General features: G+C 39.2%; 3 protein-coding genes across 7 annotated transcripts in view; 2 read left to right on the plus strand and 1 right to left on the minus strand.

The window, feature by feature from the left end:
• Positions 1-318: 318 nt before the first annotated feature.
• Positions 319-6780, minus strand: slc25a40 (solute carrier family 25 member 40). The gene is made up of 10 exons (XM_077599494.1): positions 6465-6780; positions 6251-6359; positions 4583-4642; positions 4398-4501; positions 3906-3973; positions 3686-3810; positions 2110-2393; positions 1455-1536; positions 1296-1373; positions 319-1224 (listed from the first exon to the last, which is right to left on the minus strand). The coding sequence occupies exons 2-10, from the start codon at positions 6351-6353 to the stop codon at positions 1088-1090; spliced, it is 1041 nt and encodes a 346-aa protein (XP_077455620.1). The 5' UTR covers positions 6354-6359; positions 6465-6780; the 3' UTR covers positions 319-1087.
• On the plus strand, positions 6264-11236 carry dbf4 (DBF4-CDC7 kinase regulatory subunit). Of its 3 annotated transcripts, none has more exons than XM_077599493.1 (13): positions 6264-6336; positions 7402-7514; positions 7578-7726; positions 8340-8522; positions 8613-8663; positions 8729-8798; positions 8880-8956; positions 9046-9094; positions 9177-9222; positions 9304-9429; positions 9701-9815; positions 10180-10295; positions 10402-11236. In XM_077599493.1, the coding sequence occupies exons 2-13, from the start codon at positions 7469-7471 to the stop codon at positions 10499-10501; spliced, it is 1128 nt and encodes a 375-aa protein (XP_077455619.1). In that variant the 5' UTR covers positions 6264-6336; positions 7402-7468; the 3' UTR covers positions 10502-11236. The 3 variants fall into 3 exon arrangements, 2 of the variants coding, with proteins under 2 accessions (XP_077455619.1, XP_077455618.1); XR_013300095.1 differs by lacking the exon at positions 6264-6336 and adding an exon at positions 6931-7266 and having other exon boundaries at positions 9701-9796; XM_077599492.1 differs by lacking the exon at positions 6264-6336 and adding an exon at positions 6935-7266.
• Positions 11237-12723: 1487 nt separating this feature from the next.
• adam22 (ADAM metallopeptidase domain 22) overlaps positions 12724-26335 on the plus strand; it is a 50625-nt gene continuing 37013 nt past the window's right edge. For all 3 annotated transcript variants that reach the window (XM_077598339.1, XM_077598342.1, XM_077598340.1), the window contains exons 1-3: positions 12724-13026; positions 13233-13396; positions 17126-17202. In XM_077598339.1, coding sequence (XP_077454465.1) covers positions 12915-13026; positions 13233-13396; positions 17126-17202 — 353 coding nt within the window. In that variant the 5' untranslated portion in view covers positions 12724-12914. The remainder of the gene's footprint in view (positions 13027-13232; positions 13397-17125; positions 17203-26335) is intronic.

Here is a 26335-nt window from a genome sequence, read left to right on the forward strand (position 1 = left end):
GTTTGAAAAGCTTCCAAATACGATCTAATCTTACTATATTATTATACCCTTAGGAATACAGTAAACAGCTTTCAGCTATATGGATATGGAGGTCATTTCTAATAACCATTGTCTTGTTCTATAAGAAGTCAAACATACTTAGAATCCTTTATGGGAAACGTCTGCGTTATGAATTTCTATCACTCATATTTTTTTTATCTGACATGTCCTCATTAATATTTGTTATTTGGCTTAGCACAAGAGAAATAGCAGTTAAGAAAAGTCATGAAGAAGGCACTAAGGGGGAAAAAACATTCATTTTGTGCAAATAAATTAAAAACCTTGGTAACTAAATTTCAACCACTGTTTAATGACTGCGACCTTAAATACTAAATGAACATATTTTTGGTGTATTTAACATAATATTTTTTGGTCTACACATCCTTAAGTGTAGGTCTGCATTTGAAGTTCTATGAACCCCGCTTGTACTATCTAGTACACGTGTCAAAGTGGCGGCCCGGGGGCCAAATCTGGCCCGCCACATCCTTTTTTGTGGCCCGGGAAAGTAAATCATGAGTGCCGACTTTCTGTTTTAGGATCAAATTAAAATGAGAGTATAGATGTATATTAAATTTCCTGATTTTCCCCCTTTTAAATCGATAATTGTAAATTTTTAATCATTTTTTTCTGTTTTTAGTTCAAAAATCATTTTGTAAAATCTGAAAATATATTTTAAAAAGCTAAAATAAACATTGTTTTAGATCTATAAAAAACTGAATATTCAGGGCTTTTAATCCAGTTCTTTTGATCCATTTATTTAAAAAAAGTCTAAATATATCTAAAATGGTCCGGCCCACATGCAACCAAGTTGACCTTAACGTGGCCTGCGAACCAACCCGAGTCTGACACCCCTGAACTAGTACATACAATTAGCGACAGGGTACCATCCCAACTTCCTGCAAAGTGTGGGAGTTCACTGTATTTCAAGCTATCAAAACAGAACTGTGTCCTTATGGATTATTAAAGTTAAAATATTATTGTATTCTTTTAATAATCTCCCAGTGCCGCTTTTTAAGCATAGTGTGTGGCGAGTCTGCCTCATCATGTTTCAGGTGTTATTGGTTTGTAGAGGCCTCCCAATTATTCGAGCCTGGTTGCGCTTGCGGAAAAAGTCCTTCCCCAACTCGTAGTTTGTGATCATGATGGCGCATGCGGGTGCCACTTTGAACACCCGAGGGAGGAAACCTGACCAGGAAACAAGTGGGTTAGAAGAGAAGATGTTGTTTTAAAAGTCAACGTGTTTGCCAGAAGCAAACCTGCAAACAGGCCTTTGACGCCGTGCTGTGCCAGAATCGTCTTCATTACACTGACGGTGGAGGATGTCTTGTATGATACTGAAAACACAAAACAGCTTAATGAGTGAAATCGGGGAATGTTTCCTTTTGAAAAGAAATGCATTACATTGGCAAACTTACATTTCATTGCTTCTCGCTCCCCGAGTTCCACCTGCCTTCTTGTTTTGACTACATCAAAGGGCAGAGTTATGATGGATGCAATCTGAAAGGAAGTGGGAAAATATCACAAATTTATTAGTGCATCACGATTCATTAGAATATTATAGTAAAGTTTGTTTTAGTTGTTTAATTGGAAATTGGTATATTCAAAGATCTCAGACGTGACCGGACGATTCGCCGAAAGACGTTTTGCCCACGGACAGTTCGCCGATCGGACGTTTCGCCGACCAGACGTACCGAATTCAGAAGGCATACCAAAAGTCATTTCGTTGATTTCTTCATTAAAATGCCGATTTCTTCCGGTATTGACAATTCGATCGCATGATCGCTTCCATCCCCTCGATTGAAATGCGTTGGACATTGATGGCTGTCACTAGGTGTTTTCATTAATTTCCCTCTTTACTAACTACCACAACACATATGCTGCGACCTGGGCTATGAATGAACTAAGTTAATGTTTGAGTAGATGCATACACTGAAGTGACTACTGTGCCTGGAAGGGTTAAAGTCAACTTTGTTGGATTCCAGTAAAATATTTGAAATCAGGCACCCACTTTGACAACATCCTGAAGGAATCATGGGAGCTATAGTCACTTGCAAATTCTTGTGCCCTCACCGTGCCAGATGTGGCGCCAGACAAGAAGGTCATGGGTAAGGTAGGCTCTCCGGTGCCGTAGTACTGGCACAGCCACTGCTTGCCACGCTCGTAGTTGTACCAGTAAATGGCGGAGAAGGGCACATCTCGTAACAGCGTGGGACCTAGACCTCGCCACATGGATAACCAGCCGTCCACCTCCACGGCCGTCCGCACGCAGGTTCCCAGCTGCCTGTACGACAGCTTCTGCGACTGCATCTTGGTGCGCAGAAGCTCGATTGGGCTAATCACTGAGGCGGCACCCACTAGTGTTTGGAGGAGAGCAGATGAGGCAGATTTTAAGCAACACACAGGTCAGATATTCTTCTTTACTGTTGGTTTCATGAGGCGTCTATGTGTCGTGCGAGATCTCAGCTATGTTGGCTTCTTGAGTTTTAATGTTGCACACATTGCCTTTTTGTTGTGGGAACTGTGACCCGTTAAACCAAGGGTGTCAAACTCGGGTTGGTTCGCGGGCCTCATTAATGTCAACGCCATTTCATGTGGGCCGGACCATTTTAGATCTAATATCTATTTTTTTTAAATTGGATTAAAACTGGATCAAAAGCCCTATATAGTCCGTTTTTATAGATCTAAGGCAATGTTTATTTGAGCTTTTTTTCTAAGTATTGGAAAATGTCTTTTAATCATGTTTTTTATTTCAATTGGGAACAAAATATTTTTTAAAGGGGAAAACGGAAAATATTTGTATATTTAAACTAAAAACACAAAAGAAAAAAATGGATTAAAAAATTGCAATGATTGATTTTAAAAAGGGGAAAATCAGGAAATGTAATGTACATCTATAATCATTTGAATTTGATCCTAAAACAGAAAGTCGGCACTCATGATTTACTTTCTCGGGCCGCACAAAATGATGCAGCGGGCCAGATTTGGCCCCCGGGCCGCCACTTTGACACCTGTGCGTTAAACAGTGGCAGTAACACTGTCGAAAATATTGTCTATAGTACACAGGAAGTTAGTATTTACAACTCCAGCTTCTGTATACACTAGTTTGTTATCTGGTTTGTATGTTTAAATGTGGGAGATTTTTTGTTATTTTCCATTTCTTTACCCCCCCTTTTTTAAAATATCATACAGTATGAGAGTTCCTAAATGTTACAAAATGTGCATGAATCATATCTGGGACGCTTACTACCATCCAAAGTTGTCCGTCTCCTTTTGCCCTGCAATTGGCTGGCTGCCCATAGTTGGCTGGGATATGCTCCAGCACCCCCTGCGTTCCTTGTGAGGATAAGCGGTATGGAAAATGAATGAATGAACTACCATCCAAATTAATATGTATTTTCATATGGGTGACTTAAAGTATTTTTCCTTTTATACTATTAAAAGTACAAACCCAATTCCCCCAAAAGTTGGGACACTACAAATTATGAACAAAAACTGAACTGGGTTTTTGGTCACAATTTGCATAGCGTCCCAAATTCATGTATCAAATATAATATGTATATTGCTACATAAGGTGCCATCCTCGGGTCCCTTGAATGGTCCGATATAAACGAAGTTATTATTATCTTTAAAAATGTTCCAATCATACCTCTAGCTATGGCCCCCGACAGCATAGGTGCAAACTGATCGTGTTTGCCCATCTTAACCTTCAGGAACACACGTAGCTGGTCATAAGAGGTGAAGTAAATCACGGTGGCTGGCACAGCCATAACTCTGGATCACACACAAAATGGTACATACACATTAATTGGCTTGAAAGCCTGGGTGCTGCTGAATGACACTGAAAAAAGGATATGGTTGAGACTCACAGGGTGGGTGGTAGACCACTCCATAAGGACCTGACTCCTTCGTTGCGTACGATCTTGACGAATGCATCCTGCCGCAGCACACAATATTACAATCCGATCATGACATTGACCGTATGTTCCAGACTATAAGTCGCACTTTTTCCTCATACTTTGGCCCTACAACTATAACTCAAGTGCGACTTAGATATGTTCTTTCTCTTTCCGACCACCGAAAGCCTGCTTTTTAGGCTATAGTTATCCAAAAATCCCTTGTAAATATTCCATTACTACATTATTACATTAACAGGCGACTATTTAGCTTGCAACTATTTTTGCTTTAAAGTATGTTGTTCTTGCTTTCTGATCAAATAAAAAAATGCCCTCCTTAAAATCCAACATATACTCCAGTGTGACTTGTATATACTTTTTTCCCCTTCATTGTGCATTATTTGGCTTGTGCAACTTATAGTCCGAAAAATACGGTACTCTGTTATGATGGGAGTTGTGTTTTACCGCTGTGCCATTGAAGTGTCCTGGTGCTTTATACCACGCCTTGTTCCCATTAAGGCAAACACATAAGTGGTCCATGAGGCCGTTGCAGTAGACAAAGCATTTTCCTAAATATTGAAAGAATAACGCACACCAGGTGAGAAGTTAGAAAATACAACAATTGTTTGGCAATATATACTGTAGTTTACCTTTAGGAAAAGGATTTTTCTGTGCTTGAAGTCTGATCTTCACAACATCTAAAGGTGTCACTGCAAAGAGACAAGTATAAAAATTAATTTGGGAATTGATACCTGTTACTCAAAATGGTGCAGTCCAATATGCTACTGTATGTATACTGTGCTGTATTTTTCTGTAGCAATTTAAAAAAATCATAGATCATTAGTTAATATTTTTAAAACTGAAATTCTCATTTGAGAAGGCAGTGCTGGTGTCTTTTTAATCATACTTCGTACTTCCCAAGGTTCCTTATTTTGGGGTGTTCAGGCCAGTGGATGTCGTAATTGTTTATCCTGTGAAATCCTTTGAGAAATTTGCTGTCACTCTGGGCAATACACACTAAATACCATTATACTTGTATAATGACAATAAAAGCATTCAATTCAATTCAATTTAATAAATGTGACTTGACCCTAGCAAGCCTTGTCATTTCATCACTGTTATTCAATGCAAGTATATCTATTCAACTCACTTTATTCCTATTTATGCTTGAAATTGAAGACAAATATACACAACAGTGCAACCTTAGGAAAAGAAGACAGGCTTTGTGTTTAAAAAAAAAAGGTTTACATATAGTAACCTGGGTTGAGGTCTGAATATCATGGTTTCCAACTAGGCTAATGTTTCAATTAACATTTCAAATTAGGGTTTCAGACCCAGGTGTCAGTTTGTGTTCCTAATGACCTGATGCAGACCCTGAAATTGGCGTAAACCTCTTCCTTCTTCACTTGTGCTGTACTGCAGTGGTCCCCAACCACCAGTCCGCAGATATTAACGTTTTCAATCTCGCCCTCCTACTTGAAATGAGAAAAATAAATAATTGCTATAATGCTTGGGTCTTGTTTTTTTGCTGTCGTGAGTGTCGCTCGTGCACCGACCCCACCCCCACACAATTTTGTCTTAAGTTGTCGCCCTCCCCATTAGCCGGTCAGCGAGAAAATAGAAAGAGGTTTACCGGTCCGCGGTGAGAAAAAGGTTGGGGATCGCTGCTGTACTGTACGGAATATATGTACGTATTGCATTGCGGTGTCGGACGGCCCAGAGGATGATTGGTTAGCATGTCAGCCTCACAGTTCTGGGGTACTGGGTTCAAATCCAGGTCGGTCCACCTGTGTGAAGTTTGCATGATCTCCCCGGGCCTCTGTCGATTTTCTCCAGGTAGTCCGGTTTCCTCCCACATTCCAAAAAACATGCATGCTAGGATAACTGAGCACATGAAATTGCCCCTAGATATAAGTGTGAGCGTGAATGGTTGTCTCCTTATGCCCTGCGATCGGCTGGCCACCGGTGTCCCCCGCCTCTGGCCCAAAGTCAGCTGGGATAGGCTCCAGCACCCCCCCGCGACCCTAGTGAGGAAAAAGCGGTTCAAAAAAATTAATGAATACTGTGTTGTCCCTAAAAGGTAGAAGCCTAGTGTACAGTTCTACCTACTAATAAAATAGTTTTTTTTCTTAGCAAAGACATGAAGCAGTAAGGTGGCGTTACATCCGTGAACTCATTAACTACCATTGACAGTGATAGACGTTCAATCCATTTGAAAGGGGGAGGTAGCGGTTACCCCAACCTGCGAGCAACTTCCAGCTCAAAGAATTGGACGTCTATGACCGTCAATTCATTAAAACCTCCCACATTTGCCTCACCAAACAGGGACGTGAAGAGTGCTCCGGAGCATGACGCCAGCATCTGTTGAATTGGAGTAATGGCATAATCTTTGTCCTGGGTTGAGGCACGTTGACCGCTCATGTTTCCCTGATCACATGAGATTACGTTTAAAATTGACGCCTTTTAATAAATCGCCGTATGGCGATAGTGATATGTGGCTAGTTACCGGGGTGAATAACAATAAGGTCTTACCTGTCAAAGCACATTTGACAAATGCTTGTTCGCGTTAAATTGTGTCCTTTCGTGGCTCAAGTGCTAAACGTGTCATCCGGCAAGCTTCAAAGGGAGATTTAGTGGAAAAACATGTTTACCCTGACTAGTTTGGCAGGTCCTGAATATTACACAACAAACATGTAAACTATAGTATGCTGTATACTTTGCATAATGTTGTTACGGAGATGAAATGTTTCATAACTTTGTTTCCTTTCGGCAGATTCACGAAACTGAAAATAACTCGTTTGGCGTAGTTGACGATTACATAAACGGTGCTCATATAGAAACTGTAAGTGTTGCTAGTCGGGTGTCTTTGATTAAAAAAAATAATAAATGTGTACCTTTTTAAATAATATCGAAAGTTAATATTTGAACAGTTCTGGTTATTTACCTAGGTCTGTCGCTGTTGCCAGATGTTGATCCCATTTTCCCGCATATTTACTGCGACATTTAAGGCATTATACGGGAATATGAGGTTTGATCGTACAGTTGTTATTTTGCTTAATGGTTAAATAAAATAAACTGACACGTTAGAAACACTTTGGTAAAACTGAGTGTGAGTAGTTTGAAATTGGAAGGATAGTACCTTGACATGGCAACTTTCTTTTTCGTTGTCATTCCATTCCTTACGCGGGAAATGGAAAGTAGAGCCAAACATCGACGAAATACCTCCGAAAAATACGAATGCCAATGCCACTGGTGACATTCGTATAGAAATGTTTAAATACACTAAACGGATCTCTTAATTTATGTCAAAATCGCCGAAAGTGTCGTCGTTACGGTAAGTTCCGTACACATTTTTATCCTTTCGATTGGTCGAATACGAGAAGTTAGGATTCAGACTGACTGTTTTGAACACGTGTGCAGAGAGCATGTTTATAACTACTCTTTTTGTTGTTGTTGTTTACAAACACAGCTGCCAAGTTGGCAAAGCACTGGGCTAACAAATGCTGCTAAGAAATTGATCAACAATCGAGAATAAAATGAGGGCAAAAGCTACACAGACGCAAGATGGAGTCGACTGCCAAGGTATTTTTTCCGGTTTATTACATTTAAGTTTCCTGGAAACAATGTCTCACCTCTTCTTTTCAGGTAACACTAGCAAAAGGAGTCAGAAGAAGTCGCCGGGGAAGTCTCGTATTGGACTACTAAAGCCTTTTGCAGGGAAAGTCTTCTATCTTGACCTGCCGTCCAACAGATCTGCAGAGTTGTTGGAGAGAGATATTAAAGAACTCGGAGGGGTGGGTCCTTAAACAAGACCCTTCTGTCTTGTAGTATATTTATTACCCTAGCTGTCTTTTATTAACGGTGATAGCCACTGAAGTAGGTATGATTGAGACCTAATTCATCACTCAGTCCTGCCTGCGACCATTCAGTAGCCGCCGTTTTTAGTAAAAATGGCTTTCACCGTCACTGGCAATGAAACATGATGACCGTATTTACTCGCATATAAGCCGCCCCCTTAAAATTGTCTTAGAATTGTTGAATTTTACAATTTCCCACGTATAAGCCACCTTCAGATCTAGTTTTAATAGGGAGTACAAATGTGTTACTTTGAAGGGAAAACCTTAAGAAAAATCATCACACGTGAAATTTCTGAGATACTGTATGAATCAAAAGCACACTATTAGGGTCAATATCATAAGGAATTCATTCATCCAGTAATGGTTGTTTTCTTACTGCAAAACAGAAAATAACCAACAAATAGTAAATGTTACTTTTGGTGGAAAAGAGTATAGCAAGACTTTTGTGCATTTAAGCCATACCCTCGATGTAGCCATCATTGTTTTTGGTTACAAATAAGGCTTATATGCGAGAAAATACGGTTACAGTGGGTATTTGAATATTTTACAGAGTGTTGAGAAGTTTTTCAGCAAAGACATCAAGTACCTCGTATCGAACAAGAGGGAAACCAAATACGCGCAATGGCTGAGAATTGACTCGCCGCAATCTATACAGAGCTCACCTTGCACTCGAAACCACCCTGAACATGGTAGCGACTGCATCAAGAGCAGGTCTCAGGGTCAGGCTGACATGGTAAGCTCTCTTGGGAGATCGTTTTTTGCCAACTCATTCTATCACTCCGCTCAATTCACCATTTGTTTGGCTCCCGTTGTTTCTTTGCAGTTCCTCACAAGCCGTGGGAAGTCTTTGGTAGGCAAGGCTGCGAAAAAAAAGGTTTGTCGGCCTGTTTATATTTCAAATCATGCACTCCATTTTGCTGATCAACTCTCTCTTTTAAGGACATTTTGCACGCTAACCAGATTGTGTCAAAGGCTCTGGAGTGGGGTTTGAAAATCTTCTACATTGATGGTTTGTTTTTATTTCAGATAACAGTTAAATTTGACTGGTGCTTAATGGAAATAGAATGTTATATTCGTGCTGCATTTTCAGATGTGTTGGCGTACACAGAGAAAAAGAAAAACGCCATTGCGAGCCAGCGTCCAATCCGTACTGCTGACAAAACGAGTGTAAGTCCTTACAATTGTAGTTCTGTGTATGTATAGTTGTTCAGATACTTCATATTTTTGCACTTGTTTTTGCATTTAATACACTTTAGGTCAAAGCAGCATCCACAGCAAAGCACACTTGTCGAAAAAAAGCCCAAGGTAAATGTTTGGACCAGTAGATTAGAAATTTTTTGTAATCATTTGTCGTGTAATTATGTACTGAAAGTTAGTTTTGACACAGGAGGGCGGATTCGTAAGTCTTTCATCAAGGTGGAAGATACAAGCAGGTTGGAGAGTTAAATATACTTTCCGTTTAACTATCAGCAGTGGATGTTCCCATTTTGAAAGCGTGTACATTTCTTCCTCAGACATTATTGTCCCATGTACCTCTCCATGACTAAAATGCCAGCGTTAAACCTAAAGACGCTTGCTCCTCGTTCTCCCTTCTTAATGGATGGTAAAGAACTTGCTGGGGATAAACAGTTGGGAAACAGGTACTATTTGTTTATTTATTCTACTTTATCTCATTTCTGTGTAGACATGAATGTACCTGCATTTGTTTACACTACTATAATTGAGAAAGTTATCCAATTGTATTTCGGTTTTGTGGTAATATGACCGTATTGGCTCAGTTTCAGAATGTATATGTAAAGACAGTAAAGACAATTGTTATTAATATTTGCTTGACTCAAAAAGTGGATTGATCGGCACAAAGTGGATTCATTGTCAAGTCCTAATACTGTAGTTTATATGATTTATTTCCAGAGATGCCAAGGCTTCAGTTGGTGAAGGAAAAGCTGCCAGTAGGAAAAAAAACAAAGACAAGAAAGGTGGCGGCTACTGCGAGTGTTGTTTGGCCGGGTACGAAAACCTGATGACAGTAGGTTATTTATTTATTTATTTATTTTAACTTGGCCAGTGTAAGAACAATGTTCATATTCTGATACAGTGAGAAGTTTCTTGAAAATATTATTTTGATTTCTTTCACTTTCATTCTGAGTCGCAAATGTTGTTTACAGGGTTAATGTGCAGAAACAGTAAGCAGTGAAGGAAGCCCTTGTTTTTATATAGTTGGCGTTTGTGCTTTGGTATAATTTTAAAAATTGTGTTCTAGAGTTTGATTATTTATATAGGCAGAAAGCTCTCTCTTGAAGTTTTACTACATTTTAGTAGTCCTACCAGTTACCAAAACCATTGACATGTAACCAGATATTTTTTTAATGTCAATTTTTACTTTGATCCAGCACCTGCAAAGTAAATGCCACCAGGCTTTCTCACAAAGCGATGCTTACCAAGTTTTGAACCAACAAGTTTCAACGCTACGCTGCAGCTTTACCCATTCCAAGACTTTTATTAAAAGGTATAATTTCTTAAACATATTTCTTTTCATTTGGTTATGATAACTGCTGAATGTGTTTCAATAAGTTTGCCCTTTTTACCACTTCTCATTTCTTTGTTCCCACCAGGCGAAACCGCAGTGTATTATCTGTTGAATCACACACTGGACCATTTGGGAGAAATGATTTCAGATCCAGAGATGGCATTAAAGAGGAGCAGCACCCCTGACCTGTCAATTGATGCGAGGAAGCTCTTTGTGATAGCACATCTTGTTGAACTGTCTTGCACAGGTCAAATCCCAGTTGTATTGCTGGTAAACCGTCGTGCAGACTCGATTGGTTGCCTTCTCTCCAAAAAGCTGTGCAGGAAAGTGCACCTTCTAGTGGTGAAAACATGGCTCAGCGGCCCAGTTTAATTCCTCGAGCCCACTTCGAAGTGCAAGTATATGACAGTCAAAGTGACACACAATAATCAATAGCCACGCAGTGAGTCATACTTGGAAAGCCACAGCATTGTCACAAAGCAACAAGAAGAGATGGTCGCAAAGCCAGTGGACAATTTTGTGAGTTTCTTCATTGAGCTCAGCCATAAAAACAATGTCAGATCTTCTAAATGCAAAAAATTGATACCAATGAGCATTTTTTTTAAAAACTATCATCGCTATTAAATCCCTCATCCTCATGGTGAGATGTGTTTTCATGTTTACAACCCACACCTCTGGAACACTCGAACCAAGGACTTAAAGACTGCCAAGAGAAATCCCGTGTTTAATTTAAAAATAATAATAATTTGAGCTTTTATGTATGTATGAGTGTGTAACTGATCTGAAGTTTGATGGTCTGAATGAGGGTTGGATGATCGGTGGAACTGGATGATTTTAACCTGTGAAGCACTTTATTAAACATTGAAAAGTGTATTACAATGTTTTTTTAATGTGTTCATTAAAATGAATTTTAACAGAAAGATTGCTGCATGGGACTTCAATTATGCTTAATTATACTTAATTATTGGTTAATCATTGTATGAAATTCCCTTAAGCACAGCTCAATCTACTTGATGTATAACACAACCTCTAACAACTAGTTAAATTATTACTACTACAGATTCATACCTGTCAACCTCTGCTGATAACTGCCCTTATAAATGATTATGATTCCCCTTACAAACCCCCAAAAAACAGGTTTTTTGGGGGTTTGTAAGGGGAATCATAATCATTTATAAGGGCAGTTATCAGCAGAGGTTGACAGGTATGCAGATTGGATAACACCCCGTATTACTACTACAATTTCATCTAGTCTAGTGGATGTATATTACTCAAGCCCTATTACCAATACCACCAACACCACCACTGCGCTTTATAATCCAAATCCATTCATTCATTTTCTGAACGATTTAACAGAAAACCATTCACACTCATACCTAGGGGCAATTTAGAGTGTTCAACCAGCCTACATGCATGTTTTGGGGATCTGGGAGGAAACCGGAGTACCAAGAGAAAACCCACGTGAGCCGGGGGATCGACATGGGAATGAACCCTTGACTCCAGAACTGTGAGGCTGACGCGCTAACAACTCGCTGCCGGGGTGCTTAATCCTGTCACGTTTTGTTGGGGTTTTGAGTGAAGGTGTGTGTGTGTGCGTGTTTTCCTTGTGTGTGCTGTCTGAGTGATGTGTGTGTCTCGCCTCTTGTGTCTCTCTGAGTTTCCCTTCCTCTCCTGACTAGCTGCATGTATTTTGTAATCAGCCCTTGTCTGTGGATTTAAACGTGAGCTTTTGGTGACATCTTTTGTGGGAGTAATAACTTGTATTACTTCGTGTACCTTGTATTTCGTTTGGTCACCTTCACGTCAGTCACGTGTTTGCCTCTTCGTCGGAATACGTCTCCTACCAGTTTACTTCCCATTTTGTCCCCGTGTTATTTTTGCTTGATTATTTTGTCATTAAAACGCTAACTTTTCCACCAACACTTTCCTGACTGACTCCCACTTCCTGGGTTCTCTCTCGCCACGCACCCGAGGCTATCATGACAAATCTGAATCTAAATTTAAAAATAGGTCATTCATTGAACGTGCGCCTTATACTCGGGTGTGCCTTATATTGTGAAAAATATGCGTGAACACAATATGTCTATCGGTAAATAATATTTAGTGATCCTTAATGTACGTTAAAAAAAAACAATCCTATAGCTCCGATTATCGGAGCCTCTGCAGAGAGCCGGAAGGTGCTTCTTGGGCTCTGATGCTGCAGAAAGGCCGCATGCAGATACCCTACTCCTCACCACCCCCCTTGCTCATGTTTATACATGAAACGTTTCTGTAGCGATCCTTCGGGTATTGATGTTTTTTTTAGGAAGTGTCTGCCCCCTGTCCTACCTTACTTCTTCCCCGCCTCTCCTCTCGAAACACCCCCACCCTCTCCCCATCCATCCTCTCTCTCCCCCACCCCCTCCCCTCCACTGAAGAACCGCGGTGTCTCGGTGCGCTCAGACGCGCTTGGCGTTCAGTCTGGTCCGGATCCCCGATGGCCCCCCATCACAGAGTCTGCAGGACGCCTACCAGAGAGCCCGTTTACATCGTCTCCTAGTGGATTTACCCCCCGCCCCACCCAAAAACGGAGCGAGGAAGACGACGACAACACCGACGATGATGATGATGATGCTGATGATGATGACACGCGCACCGTGGTGGATTTCCCTTTTGTGCGTCTGTGGATTGATGCACGCCGGGCATCTGAACGACCCCCACCCCTTTAATGGTAAACACATTCTAATAGAATTAGTATCCCGATCTATGAGCATTCAGCCATTTCTATTTTTGGGCGATTAATTGCGATTTTACCTCTCACTGGGAATCATGCGAGGAAACGGCTTTGTTTTTCACAGGGGATTTGCGTGTTTTGATTTTGTTTTTTTTTGGTCCTCTACGTGATTAAAATCGGGTGGTCTCCCCTCTCCGGTGCAGGAGACGGCTCGTCGAGCGTCAAGACGACCCGGAAAGGCGGCTGCTCGATGGGCGAGAAGGTGGACACGGTGCCCGTCCGTCTGCTTTATAGCAGAGACAACTACAGCATGGTGGACCACCATGAGCTCAGTACCCAGGTCTTGGGTAGACCCGAGTCCAATCAGGTACGCTCAATTCATAGAGAAGTGGCTTAAAAATATATATTTATTTATTCCATCCCCCTGTAATACCGCGTTGGAAGCGAACACGTGAGAAAAATGTCAACAAAACATCTGTCTGCAGGAAAAACTGAAATATGAAACGAATATATAACAGAAATGACAGTTCGACATCACCATCGTACAAATAACTACTAACAATAATTAGGGCAATTTATTTAACTGTTCAAGGTTTTACAATCTGCACATTTAATGTTAATTTAAAAACATCAATCTATGTTTTTATTTCTACATACACTAAATACGAATGCCACAAGTTGCAATTGCACGTCTTTTCCGCTAGGTGTCACTACTCTTGGCTATATCGTAGGATATAATTAAAAAGTGCAGTTCAGTTCAGGATATTCTTTTATTATTTTTTTATTTTGTTAAAGCTCTTCAAATGAATAACATGATGTCCTAAACAGAAGATGATGAAAACAACTGCTATTGAATTTTATGTTTCACGAAACATTTCTCCAAAGAAAGAAATTTCTGAAAACAAGCAATGAAATTAGGCCACCAAATAGGAAACAATGTTGACCCAACATCTTTAAAGCATTACTTTATCTAGTGTCTTGCCTTAATCACACGACTGCTTGCAAACATGCTAAAAAGCGTTTTTTTTCGGCTAAATTGATTTCACGTGGAGGACTTTGAATGCACGTAGCGCCTCATCTTGTAATTCATTTATTAAATGCATCCGATGGCTGGATCTGGCCTCCCACATAATTTTGGAGGGCTACAAATGCACAATTTGGGCATCAACTTGATTTTACTTGGTGAAATTGAATTTGTGGTAATATTTAATATGAGGCGATAACACATGCATATAGGTTTGCATTAGGGTTGTTCTGATACTGACTTTTTGACTTCCAATCCGTTTTTTTTCAAAATGTGTTTTGCACACACTGATCTGATGCGCATATTTTTAGAGCAGTAAAATTAATGCAAAATATAATGTAACCAGTCACAAAAAATCACAGTTTGTTTTACAGTCAAGAAATGCTTTTCTTACGATGACCTCTTAATATCGTTAGTAGAGAAATTGTCCCACTCAGTTTGCCTAATGGTTTGATTTACACCGGCCTAAAAGCGCCACCCGCGACTACTGGATCAGATCCGATCTTGTGACCAAATCCAATACAGTCCGATACCCAAAAAATAGTCCTATCGGTCACCAATATCACATCCATGATGTCCCTATGAGGAAAATCATTATAGTAGTGATAAAAGTGAATTCTGCATCCCTGTCATAAAAAAACTCTTTGTGCATTGAATATTATTTGCTTCTAGATTCTGCACCATAGTCAGCCTTGTGAGTACCGCTCCCTGTGGGTTTAGCATTATATCGGCTTGTCTCACTCCTCCTTTGGACTTGATGTATAAAGGCTATTACCCGGATTCAGTCGAGCAACAAAAAACAAAGAGATGTGTGTAAGAGTAGAGTTCATAATAAGCAATGTTCTGCAGTCCTCATAAGTATGGCTGTAACTGCGAGCCATTCTTGCGATGCAGCGTGTCTGATGGGTCCATTTTTAACAAAAAAAATCATTTAGCGTCACCCTACCATGTCGTGTCATCTAATGTGGGTGGGCTTTGTATGGGTCTCAGAGTGTGTCGTGAGCTCCAGATGGTAGCGGTTGTTAAACCTTTGTCCCTTGTAACACCCCAAACACGATAAAAGCACCCATGTGCTAAATTGAAATGTGCGTATTCTCACTGACACACGTCTACGAAACACATCATGTGTTATGAAAAATATGATAAGTTCTTTCTAAATGAGTGATTCAAAATTTAAATATTAAATGAGGGGGGAAAAACTCAGCAAAGGAGGATATTGCAAACAACTCAACAATGACTGGGTGAAATTGTCTACATATTTCAACCAAGAAATTGGCTAGTATAAATTGAAGCAGATATTTAGACAATCTCAAGAGAGATAGCAATCATCTGCAACATCACACCAGAATATTTTGATCAGTTACTAGCTTCTTCTTTTTTTTAGCACCACACATCTAAAAACAAACCTGTCCAGTAGTTTTCAAAGGATGTCACATACGCCGAATGTTATTCATAGGCTCTCTGGGTTATTTATAAATCTCAGACGCAAATATCAACACCGACAGTGGAGCAGTTGCACAAAGTGTTGTGCTTGGTGGAAAAACAAACCTTGCAAATGGAACTAACCTGGGTGTGTTGGTGTGTCTATTTGCTTATGGTCTGTGTCCCCACTTGGAAAGTGTGGAATGAAAACTTGCGAATCAATAATGTAACTGCTAGTGGATTACAAAGCACACAATGAATGCCATCTCCTCCCACCAGGCATTTGAGATTATATATATATATATATATATATATATATATATATATATATATATATATATATATATATATATATATATATATATATATATCATATTTGCATTTAACGGAGTAGAGACATGCTTGCTAACAATAGAGAGCGTGCTCCAAGGTCACTCTTGGTTAAGCACAAGGAACTGACCCTTCCTTCCCCCCCATGCTGAGGTCCTGTAGAATCCATGTTGTAATGAAGCCAGCCAATGGAAGGGGGCGGGACCACTGGAATGATTGTTGGTGGGGTTTCAATGACCCTGAGGGATGTAGAATGAATGAATGAATGAATCAAGGCGCGTGCACCATCTGCGTCCAATTCGGAATAGGAATGAGAATCCAACTCCAAATCACATTCATGCGATTTCGGTAATGCATATTGTATTTTATATTATATATGTATAATATCAGTGTTCTGATCCAGAGACTGTATAGTCTGTTTCAGTCCAACCATATTGAATGTTTTCATATTCGCAGCACTAATTGAATTGAATTGAAGGCTATTATTGTCATTATACAAATATAATGAGATTTAAAGCTTTACCACAAAATGCTAAAGGAACAACAACAAACAAACATACAAATAAATTAATACATAAATAAATAAATTCAATAAATAGTCTGTTATGTTTTGTTAGGTTTTTGTGTGAATGTGTGTTGGTTCCATTTGTGTGTGCTGTCCATGTGATTATTGTATGCGTTTCACCTATTGTGTCCTTCCTGGCTTCCCTTCCCTTGTGTGACCAGGTGTTTGTATTTTGTAATCAACCCCTGTCTGTTTATTTAAACAGATGGTATGTTGTGGAATTATTGCTTCATGTTTCCCTGTATTGGATTGAGTAAGTGATGTTTTCTTCGGCGTTTGCTTTGTGTCTCCCCTGTCTAAGTTTGATTAGGTCCCCTTTGTCCCAATTTTTCTTATTTGTATGATTATTTTGTCATTAAAATCCGAAGTTGTGGACCAGCACTTCCCTCTCCTCTTTTTGTTCACTCTCACTGTGCAGCCGAGGCAAAAAGTAGTAGACATAAGTCAACATAATAAGTAGTCTCAACATAAACAAGGAGGGAAGTGCACAAATAATAACAACAACAAACAAACGAGCATGTGCCCACATTACATTTCATCATTTTCAATACCAGAAACAAAGTACGTACGTCGATGACTTGATGTCTTAATCAACATTGATGTCTTAATAAGCAGCCATTTTGTCGCTGGCGATAGCCTGCGTCCATCCATCCGTGTTCATTTGTCTGAGGCATGCATTTCATTAGGTTCTGACTCATAAATATGCTAATAGATTTAACTGATGGCCTTTTTTTCTCTCGCATATACACTTTCAGGTCAACCACGTGGCCCAGGCCAGCTTTCAAGTGGAGGCTTTTGGCAGGACGTTCACTTTGGATGTGGAGCTTAATCAGTGAGTTCTTTTAACTGTTTGGACATCAGTGCTGCAGTAAATTCTTTTTTAACTTCCCCGTTACCGTTTGCAACAAAAGTTGTCAAGTCACTCCGGTCAGTAATGCAATTGCACTTGAGAGACAAAAATGGGTGGCTTTTGCTTATTTGGCTTCTCCAGAATCATTTTCTGGTGCACTCACAGTAGGCGTGCACGGTATGCGTATGAAGAGTTTGTTTGTTATGAGAGTCTCCTTCATAGTAGTGCATGATTTACGGTAAAAGCTGAAGCATTGCGCTGTCAGACAGTGATATTGATCACCACTGATGGTAAGTGAGTGACTCACTTTCCGCACTCCCTCTTCACTCTTGACTTCCGCCTCACATTCTTTCACATCCCCACATCGTACCCGAGCGCTGTACATTTTCAGATCAGCTGGTCGTTTTGTCAACGTTGCTTAGAATCTCAGCGGGAACTTGCAGACACAAATACGCACACTGCTCATGAGTGAGGGTTTGACGACATGGTGCGCGTCCTTCTCAAGCATAATCCTCTGCTCTCACTGTATCGTCTTGAAAGCAAGCGCAAGAGTGAAATCCCATTTAAACTGACCGTAAAAGGGAATTAGCCACCAACCATCTACTACAGGCTCCACTTTAACCACTGGCTGTGAATACCAATAGTCTCAGCAACGGGCCAGTATGGAACCACAAAGGACGTGAAGATGAATAAATGAATAAAGTTTTAGCAGAAAATGGAATAGATTGAATTAGATTAGATTAGAATTTTATTTCATCCTGTATTCGGGAAATTTCTTGGGTTGCAGTAGCAAGACAGACACAAGACACACAAGACATTGTAGACCTAGGTAAGAAACTGGAGCCACACACAGGAAGTCCACAAGGTGGGGACCTTCTGCAGACTGAGGCGGAGGTTACCACATAGTCCCTCAGTAGTCTGGAGGTTTTAAATTTTTAATGTCTTTATTGTAATTATACAAGTAAAATGACATTTAAAGCTTCGCCATAAAGTGAACACACCAATATGTACTGATAATTTTTTTTAATATACAATAAAAATGAAATGAGGTGGGAAAAAAGTGACTAAAGTGGTTAGCAGCACGTGAGGCAGCTAACTGTACTTTATACTCTACTTTATAATTTACGTTACGAATACTAAAAACTGTCAAAATTTCAAATGTTCTCAACTTTTTTGAACAAGCCATTTTTTACTTCTAATTTAGTTATCCATGTTTTTTTCTTCAATATAATATATCAGGAATTATTCATAAGTTTGATGATTTCAACTCCACTCCAAAATGTCAAGGGATATAAACATTTGTCTTATGAGGAAAAATGGTTCACAAAATGCCTGAAAGAAAGTCCCCTGGAACTTTAATGAAGTGAAGCGCTCAAGGAAAATAATTTATAGAAAATGTAATTCAATTGATCGAGGTTTTTATATATATATACTTTCTGTGATTTTTCCCCATGGAAATAATCTAATACTTATATCCTACCCAGTTCTAATCATCAATAGCCAGAAATACTTAACCACTCATTGATGTAACCTATAAAAAGATAATTATATACCGTATTACAGTGTGTGCTGGTTGAGTTGTAAAATAGAGCATGTGGGATAGAGCTGTTTTGGCTCCGAGTTTGTGATTGACACTACTGGTGTGTGTCCCAATTCTAGTCCCACTTTCTCATTTCTCATGAGGGACACTTTCCCACTTTTGGTGCAGGCGTGTCATATATTCACACACTCCTACATGAACCCATTCCTTCCCTCACAAACATGATGCCTACAAATAATCACAATCATCCCTGACGTTCAATTGATTTGTCCAAGACAACCACACACATAATGTTTAGTTGTTTTTTTTAACATGTTCTTTTACCTGGCTGGTTGGCATCAGTTTTTTTCTTTTGGTAATCTCTCTTTATTTTTTTAAAGTGGCCCTTGTAGTGTTTGTTTGCGAGACTCTATTGACATATGCCCACATGAAGTGCGTCAGTATATTTGGAGGAGGGATCTGTGCCACCTCCTGCATCATTGTCTTTGTCTGGTTTCCACTCCTTCATCTGTGTTATTTACATTTACATTTATTGGACAAGAGCGGGTGGAAGAGTTGCACATAGGATTGATGGGGGTTGCCCCCTTTTTTGTGTTGATCATCCTCAACCAAGCACACACTTCTCCTCCCTCCATTCATCTCCATACCCCTGTACCCCGCCCCCACCTGCTCCTGGTGAATAATAGATAAGATTAAAGTGGAGGGTGCGTATTTTGAGGCTTTCAAAGGGGGTGAAAAAATAAAAATAAAAACACAGAAGAAAGGTTATTTGGTACAGATTGCAAGTCTGTATGGTCACAATGAACACATGCATGTACAGCTGATTCATGTTTTGATATGTGGTGTCTACAAAATGTAGTCTCAAAATAATTCAACGAACACTGGAAAATTCACATTATTATGGAAGGCAACCACCATGGTAGCAATGTGTTATTTTGTGAAAGGACTTTAGTTATTTGGGATGATCAAAACATGAACCAGGGTGTGGAAACATCAAATCCAATATTGCTCATAACATGTAATAATAAACATTATTCATTCTCAGAGGAGCTTCAAACCTAAAATTGTCCCTGGTAGGAATAAGGTTCTTTAATAAGTGGGAGGAAGTTAGATGGTCGTGTCGGTGTTACATCATTTCTCCACTGTTACAAAAGAGAAACAAGAAGGTTTACGTCCCTTTCGTGTGCAGCATTGATGCTGACAAACGCTCGGCGTATTGTTATTCCTACTCGTGTCGCGTCAGCTTTCCTGCACGCAGACATGCTCTTTAAGCTAATGCACTGTTATCGGCAATGAAAAATGCATTATTCATCCGTATGGAGGGTGTTTGTGCATGTGTGTGTGCATGCCATTTGAACATGTGCGAGGGTTGGGGGATGGACGAGGCAAAACATGCTGGTATGCCGTTCCAAAAAAGGCCTGAATTCATCTAATGTTGCTAATATTGCTTATTGCTGATTTTGTTTTTGACAGACAGATATATCATATATAAAGTGAGAGTGCATAACACAATGCATTTTGATGCAATTATTCATAAGGTAGAGGGAAAAGTGATTATGGTTTCAAAATGGCTATGGAAATGCACCGTCTATAAATTTATAATCATGTCTACATCATATTTTCTTGGATAATACGATGTACTAATGAAAGAATGGATGGAAGACAGATTTATGTTGTTGTTCAGAATTGCTCTTGTTTTTAAGTCTGTTTTATTGATTTAAAAAAAAGATTCACAACAAAATTAGCATCAGTGAACGAGAGGACGTATTTATTTGTGTGTGTGTGCAATTATGATTGAGGGAAATGAGTGTGAAAAATGAATTGATGTTATTTATAACTTATGAGGGCAAAATATACCGGTCTGGCCCTCTTGGGATTTAAGTGCTGTGAATGTGGACCGAGAACCAAAATGAGTGTCACACATCGTTTTTATTCTTCACAGTTTACCTACTTGCTATGTTGTTACTAATTGCACATTATAATTTGACATGCCATTTAAAATATAAGGCTGTTTCATTCCTTTATCATTTTAAGTCAGTAATTTAAATACAACAGGAAAATATGTTAAGGAGTGTTTTTCATTTAAGTTATAAAAACAAACGTCCAAACAAAAAAAATGATGTATGTTTTGGATTCCGCACCCAGAAATGATTTAAAAACAGCTGGCATACCTAACTCAACTAAAATTGTGTTCTCTAGTGTAATCAATGAGATTCAGATTTATTGTTATGACTCTTCTAAAAACATTTTTCCCCCTAAAAGTCTGAGTAAACACCCCCCAAAAATGGTAGTTTGATTAATATGTGCAAACAATGGGGTTGTCTTGAGCTAATCAAGGACACGTGAAGCTTGAAAACAGCTGCTCCAATGTTGTCATCTGTTGGGCTTTGGATGGAGAAATGGGACATTAAGTGGTGTCCTAATTAAAAATCAGGATCTGATGAACTAATTAGAAAAAAATGGACTAGCGTAAACATTAAAAAAATGATCAGAGGAAGAAAACAAAGGAATACAAATGATCCAACTGATTTTCTTAGATATAATTCTATGCCCGGTTCTGGTTCCTATTTAGATATTAATACCTTACAGGCTTTTCATATGCTTATAAGTGTAATATTTAATAAATACACTTGTTGATAATTGACTTTTGTATAGGTGTGAAAACATGTAGTATGGTATGTAGTAATTATAGCAGTGGTGGTCCGTGCATTTTCTCGTAGCGCCTTCAATGAATCAATCCAACCCTCAAAAAATATTTTATGGCTATAAAAACTCTACTGCAGCTACAGCTGGGACACATAAAAAATCATCAATAATAACCTCATACAATTGAAATATTATTTAGGAATATAGCCCTAATTTACTCACCAAAAATCCTTTTTAACTGTACACAATATCCATCCTCCTTTCTTTCCTCCTTCTTTTCTATCGCCATCAAAGCTAATGCTGAAAGTCGAGCCTGTCCTGTCGTCGTATTTCTGGCATACGTTTTTATTCGATTTAGTGCTGAAAATGTTCGTTCCCGGTTGTGACAGGCTTGCTTGCTTTGGAGTTGTCCGACCTTTCTTAATGATGTCCAGCTTTTTTTTCTTGAAAAGTCCGTCTTGAAAATGGCTTTGCCAGCAAATCTACAACCAAATCCATTTGTTTTCCTCCGTCGGCCATTGTGGGTTGAGTTTGCTCACTCTGGCTTTGGCCCGCCTACTCTATCACTAGCCAATCATAGTTGGTGAAAGCGATGACGTATCCCCACGCCTGCGAGAAGGCCTGGTGTCACCAAATCGAATTCTGATTGGTTAAAGCAACAGTCTTATCGACGCTTGTTTAGTGCAGCAGAGCCTGCAGAACTGATTGTGAAGGCCTCGAGGCAGATTTCTGACCCTGGCAACAAATAATGGCTGAAATGTGATTGGTTAAATGCTTCAAATGAAAACACACATCTGGAAGCAGTGCAAGCAGGGGGAAAAGCAATGAAAGGAAGCTAACAGACAATTTGGAATTATTTAATAAGTATTGATGGACAAAATATAATATATGATTCAGATATTTCTTAGGCCAGCAGAGAAGGCCTTGAAGGCCCCGACGGCCCGCCACTGGTATGTAGTAATAATGGGGGTGATCCTACTTTGCGGTTTTTCGATTATCACGGCCATGTCTGGTCTACAATATCCGCGATATTTGAGGGATTACTGTAGTCCAATTGACTTGGACATTGTAGTGTTTTCTTTTTATATCCCCTCTATAACCTCAGTACATACAACTGGTGAGCATCTTGTACCATGAGAAACATACTTTGCTGAGGTTGAAGCACTTGAACTTACGTCTATGCGGAGGCTTCACGTTGCTGCCTTGGAGCATAAAAGTTGCTGAGGGGGCTGAACATTGTGCTCCGGTACCCACGCGACCTTCCACATGGTCACACGTGATTTAAATCTTCTCTTTATCAAGTACCAAAGCTTTAGGATACAGATACAAGCCAGTGCTGCTCTTCATTTCCATTTGTATATCCATCCTTGTCTCGCCTCTGCTACTTATTCGGTAAATTATTGAAAGGGGACGTGATTTGATTTCGTGAGGATGCGTTACCAACCACACGTGTGTGTGTGAGTGAGGGAGGGAGGGAGGGAGGGGGATGGGAAGTTAAGGGTGATAAAGTATAGGAGAACTGGAAAAAAAGGAAAGTATAGGATGTGTGGGTGTCTTTTTAAGCCCACGCAAGTCTTGCTGCTGCTGCGTGGGTGGAGAAGAGCAGATGGTGAAATATCGAGTGGATACCGTGTGTTTGTATTTTTATATACTTGCGGGAGGTACTGTACTTGAAAAGGAGTGTCTTGTAAAGAATAAATACTTCCATCATCCAATCTCCTACTTTTTCATAAACACACATGCACGTGTTCAAAATGAAAGAGGGAGTTGTTAGGGGTTGGTTTTGTTAAGTATTTTTATTTATTTTTTCCCCTGTGTGACCTGTCCCTGTGATTGTCCATTGAGTTCACCTGTCGTTTCCCCACTCCTGGTGGACCCAGCTGTTTCTAATGGTCTCGTCAACCCATTTCTGTCTGTTTGAACGCTGTGTGTTTGTCAGTCCTTGTTGGACCGTCTGCGTTTGTTATGCTCATGTCCTGTGATCTTCGTTTCCCCACGTTCTCCCCTTCAGGTTTGATTTTCTTATTTGCTTTCAAAGTCTTTGTTAATTTTTGATAATCCTGCCACATCATTAAAGTTTTTGTTAGTGCACTCTATTCCCTGTGCCTGGCTACTTCCCCATGTTTCAAACAATCAATCAATCAAATCAAATCAATCAAAAGCCTTTATTGTCATTATACAACAGCTGCGTATAACGAAATTAGTGGTGCTACTCCACAAAGTGCGTGTTTCAGTAAAGACATAAATAAGTCATTTAAAAAGTCACGTCCAGGCAAGGTAATTCTAAAATATTGGGTCCTACCAAGTTACAAAACCCTGCTAATGCTGACGAGTTAAGGTGGAAATCAATTTATTGTTGTAGCTTTTTAATAGATGTGTGTGAATGTGAACAAATGTTTCAAGATTGAGTAGATTTGTTGTTATTTTTTGTTCTGATAGGTTTGTTTTGAGGAAATGGTTTATTTTGGTATTGCATGCTTGAATGACTAATGAGTCTGTAGTTTTTTAATTGAATTGAATGCTTTTATTGTCATGTATAATGAGGTTTAAAGCGTCACCACAAAGTGCACAAATAAAAACAACAAATACATAATCATTGAATAATGAATAAATACTCAATAAATAAGTAGTCAACAACATAACTGGGAAGTGCACAAAAAACACAAACAAACAAACATAAAGGCAAACAAACAACCAAACTAACACACACAAACAAACAAACACACAAACACAACCAACCAACCAAACAAGGAAATGAAAGATTTTTCCAAATCAGGAGAAAATGTTCGGGTTTCGAAAAATATTGATTACATGTTAATTTTAGAAGCAGAGATAAGCACTTGGGATTTACCGCACTGTGTAAAATGGATTTACTTATTGACCTTTTAAGCTCTTTAGTTGTCACTGCATTTAGCGCAATGTGTAACTTTTTTCAACTCTTGTTTTTTGAGTTTATTAATTTAAGACAGAATATCCAAACAATATGTTTACAACCTTTTTTGTGCTGCACAACTGTACAAGAAAATTGGTATCTAATTATTATTTATTGATTATTTTCCTGTTTGTTGGTTGGTGTGTTGACTACAAATGTATTTATTCTCTAGTATTATTATTGATTGATTATTTATTCATCTGTTTGTTGTTATTTGTGCACTTTGTGGTGAAGCTTTAAATCTCATGAAACTTGATAATTCAGATTGACATTTGGAATGTATATCACAGGGATGTATAGAATACACATTATTCCTCAGAGCCTGAGGCCTGATTAATGACATTAATCAATTGCAGACTCCCACGAACCTTGTGAGGATAAGCAGCTTGGAAGACAAATAAATAATTACAGACATATTCATGCATCTGGGCTGATGAGATGCATATTGAAAATGAAAAACTAAATTTAGATGAAGCCCCCAGTGCTGTGTATGAGTGTGAGCGTGAATGGTTGTCCTTTGTCTCCTCGTGCCCTGCGATTGGCTGGCCACCAATTCAGGGTGTATATGGAATCAGGACACCCCTATTAAAAATACAATTCAACTATTATGCTGACTGTAGGGTTCACCTGCGTGATACAGTAAGTGAAAATGGCAATTTCACCCTCAGTGCACGCAAATGTGCATGTTCTCATCCCATACTGTATTATGCAACAATATAGCTCTTTCTCTATGTTGCGTGCTTAAGCAACTGTCCTAACCCAGTTTTTCCCCATCCTGAAGTCTATCCAAACAAAGCCAAAAAATGTTACTTAATCCATTTTTTGACTGCTGTTCTTGTAAAAAAAATACCACTTAATTTCTCAGGTGATTGATGAGGGAATGAGTTATAGTTAGGAGACCTTTAATGAGGCCTTGGTGCGGGTTAGGTGGGGGTGTTTAGGTGATGGCAGCTGCAGGCATCCCTAAAGAAAGCCCCCACCCCCCATCATTTTTTCTCCTCATCCACCACTCCAAACTCACGATGTCTTTTGTCAGCACTCCTTTCTGGGAGCAATTAAAGAATGCTAGCACCACTTTTTTGACAATCCCTCCGCACACTTGCAACAACATTAGTGCTGCGATCCATTCGATGCCTGGCGATATTTGTGAGAAGAATTTTAAGCGAGGGTACTCAAAATATGATCTTCATGCTGAATTTGAGACATTTTTGACATCTTGTTCGAATAAGAGTCAAGAGATGTGTTAGTCAGAGACCTCACAGGGCACTCCTTAATGAACATAATTCATGTTAATGAACATATATATGTAAATATGTAAGATTGTAGCCGAGGGCTAATTTCCGTCAAGATTCTTCATCATTGACGGTGGTAGACGTCGAATCTATTTTGACTGGGAGGGTTAGCGGAAAAAGATAGATGGATAGATGAGACTTGGCATCCACATTTGTGGGTTACCAAAAAATAGTCAATTTCCCTTTAAAGGGTGAAAAGTACTCTAAATTATCTCTGGGTATGCGTGATTGGTTGTTTGTCTCCTTGCGCCCTGCGATTGGATGGCAAGCAAATTAGGGTGTCCCCCGTTTACTGCCCAAAGTTAGCTTGGATGGGCTCCAACACCCCCGCGAGCCTTATGTGGACAAGCGGTACAGAAAATGAATGTATTATTGTACTGTAATGAACAACATAGAAATTTGAATTTGAGACAGTTTTTTTATAGCAGGTGTGCTTTAAAAACATGAAAGGTTGAGATCAGTATTGTTAAGCGATTGACTATATATATATATATATATATATATATATATATATATATATATACATACATATATATACATACATATATACTATACATATACATATGTACATACATATATACATATATATATATATATACATATATATAATGTATATAACCGTGTCACATTTTAAAAAAGACATCACTTTGTAACATTAATTTTGTGACATTTGACTTTTTTTGCATTAAGTGATATTCTTACTAT

This window comes from Stigmatopora argus, chromosome 4, assembly GCF_051989625.1.
Source record: "Stigmatopora argus isolate UIUO_Sarg chromosome 4, RoL_Sarg_1.0, whole genome shotgun sequence".
Classification (NCBI taxonomy): domain Eukaryota; kingdom Metazoa; phylum Chordata; class Actinopteri; order Syngnathiformes; family Syngnathidae; genus Stigmatopora; species Stigmatopora argus.

What these genes read in the sequence shown, in the direction of transcription:
- slc25a40 (XM_077599494.1), bottom strand. Translation starts at nt 6,353, where the DNA reads ATGAGCGGTCAACGTGCCTCAACCCAGGACAAAGATTATGCCATTACT. An exon ending in AGTGGTCTACCACCCACCCT is followed by an intron (nt 3,811 to 3,905) that starts GTGAGTCTCAAC and finishes TGTGTGATCCAG; the next exon opens with AGTTATGGCTGTGCCAGCCA. An exon ending in CGTCAAAGGCCTGTTTGCAG is followed by an intron (nt 1,225 to 1,295) that starts GTTTGCTTCTGG and finishes TTTCCTGGTCAG; the next exon opens with GTTTCCTCCCTCGGGTGTTC.
- dbf4 (XM_077599493.1), top strand. Translation starts at nt 7,469, where the DNA reads ATGAGGGCAAAAGCTACACAGACGCAAGATGGAGTCGACTGCCAAG. An exon ending in AGATGGAGTCGACTGCCAAG is followed by an intron (nt 7,515 to 7,577) that starts GTATTTTTTCCG and finishes TCTTCTTTTCAG; the next exon opens with GTAACACTAGCAAAAGGAGT. An exon ending in ATATTAAAGAACTCGGAGGG is followed by an intron (nt 7,727 to 8,339) that starts GTGGGTCCTTAA and finishes AATATTTTACAG; the next exon opens with AGTGTTGAGAAGTTTTTCAG.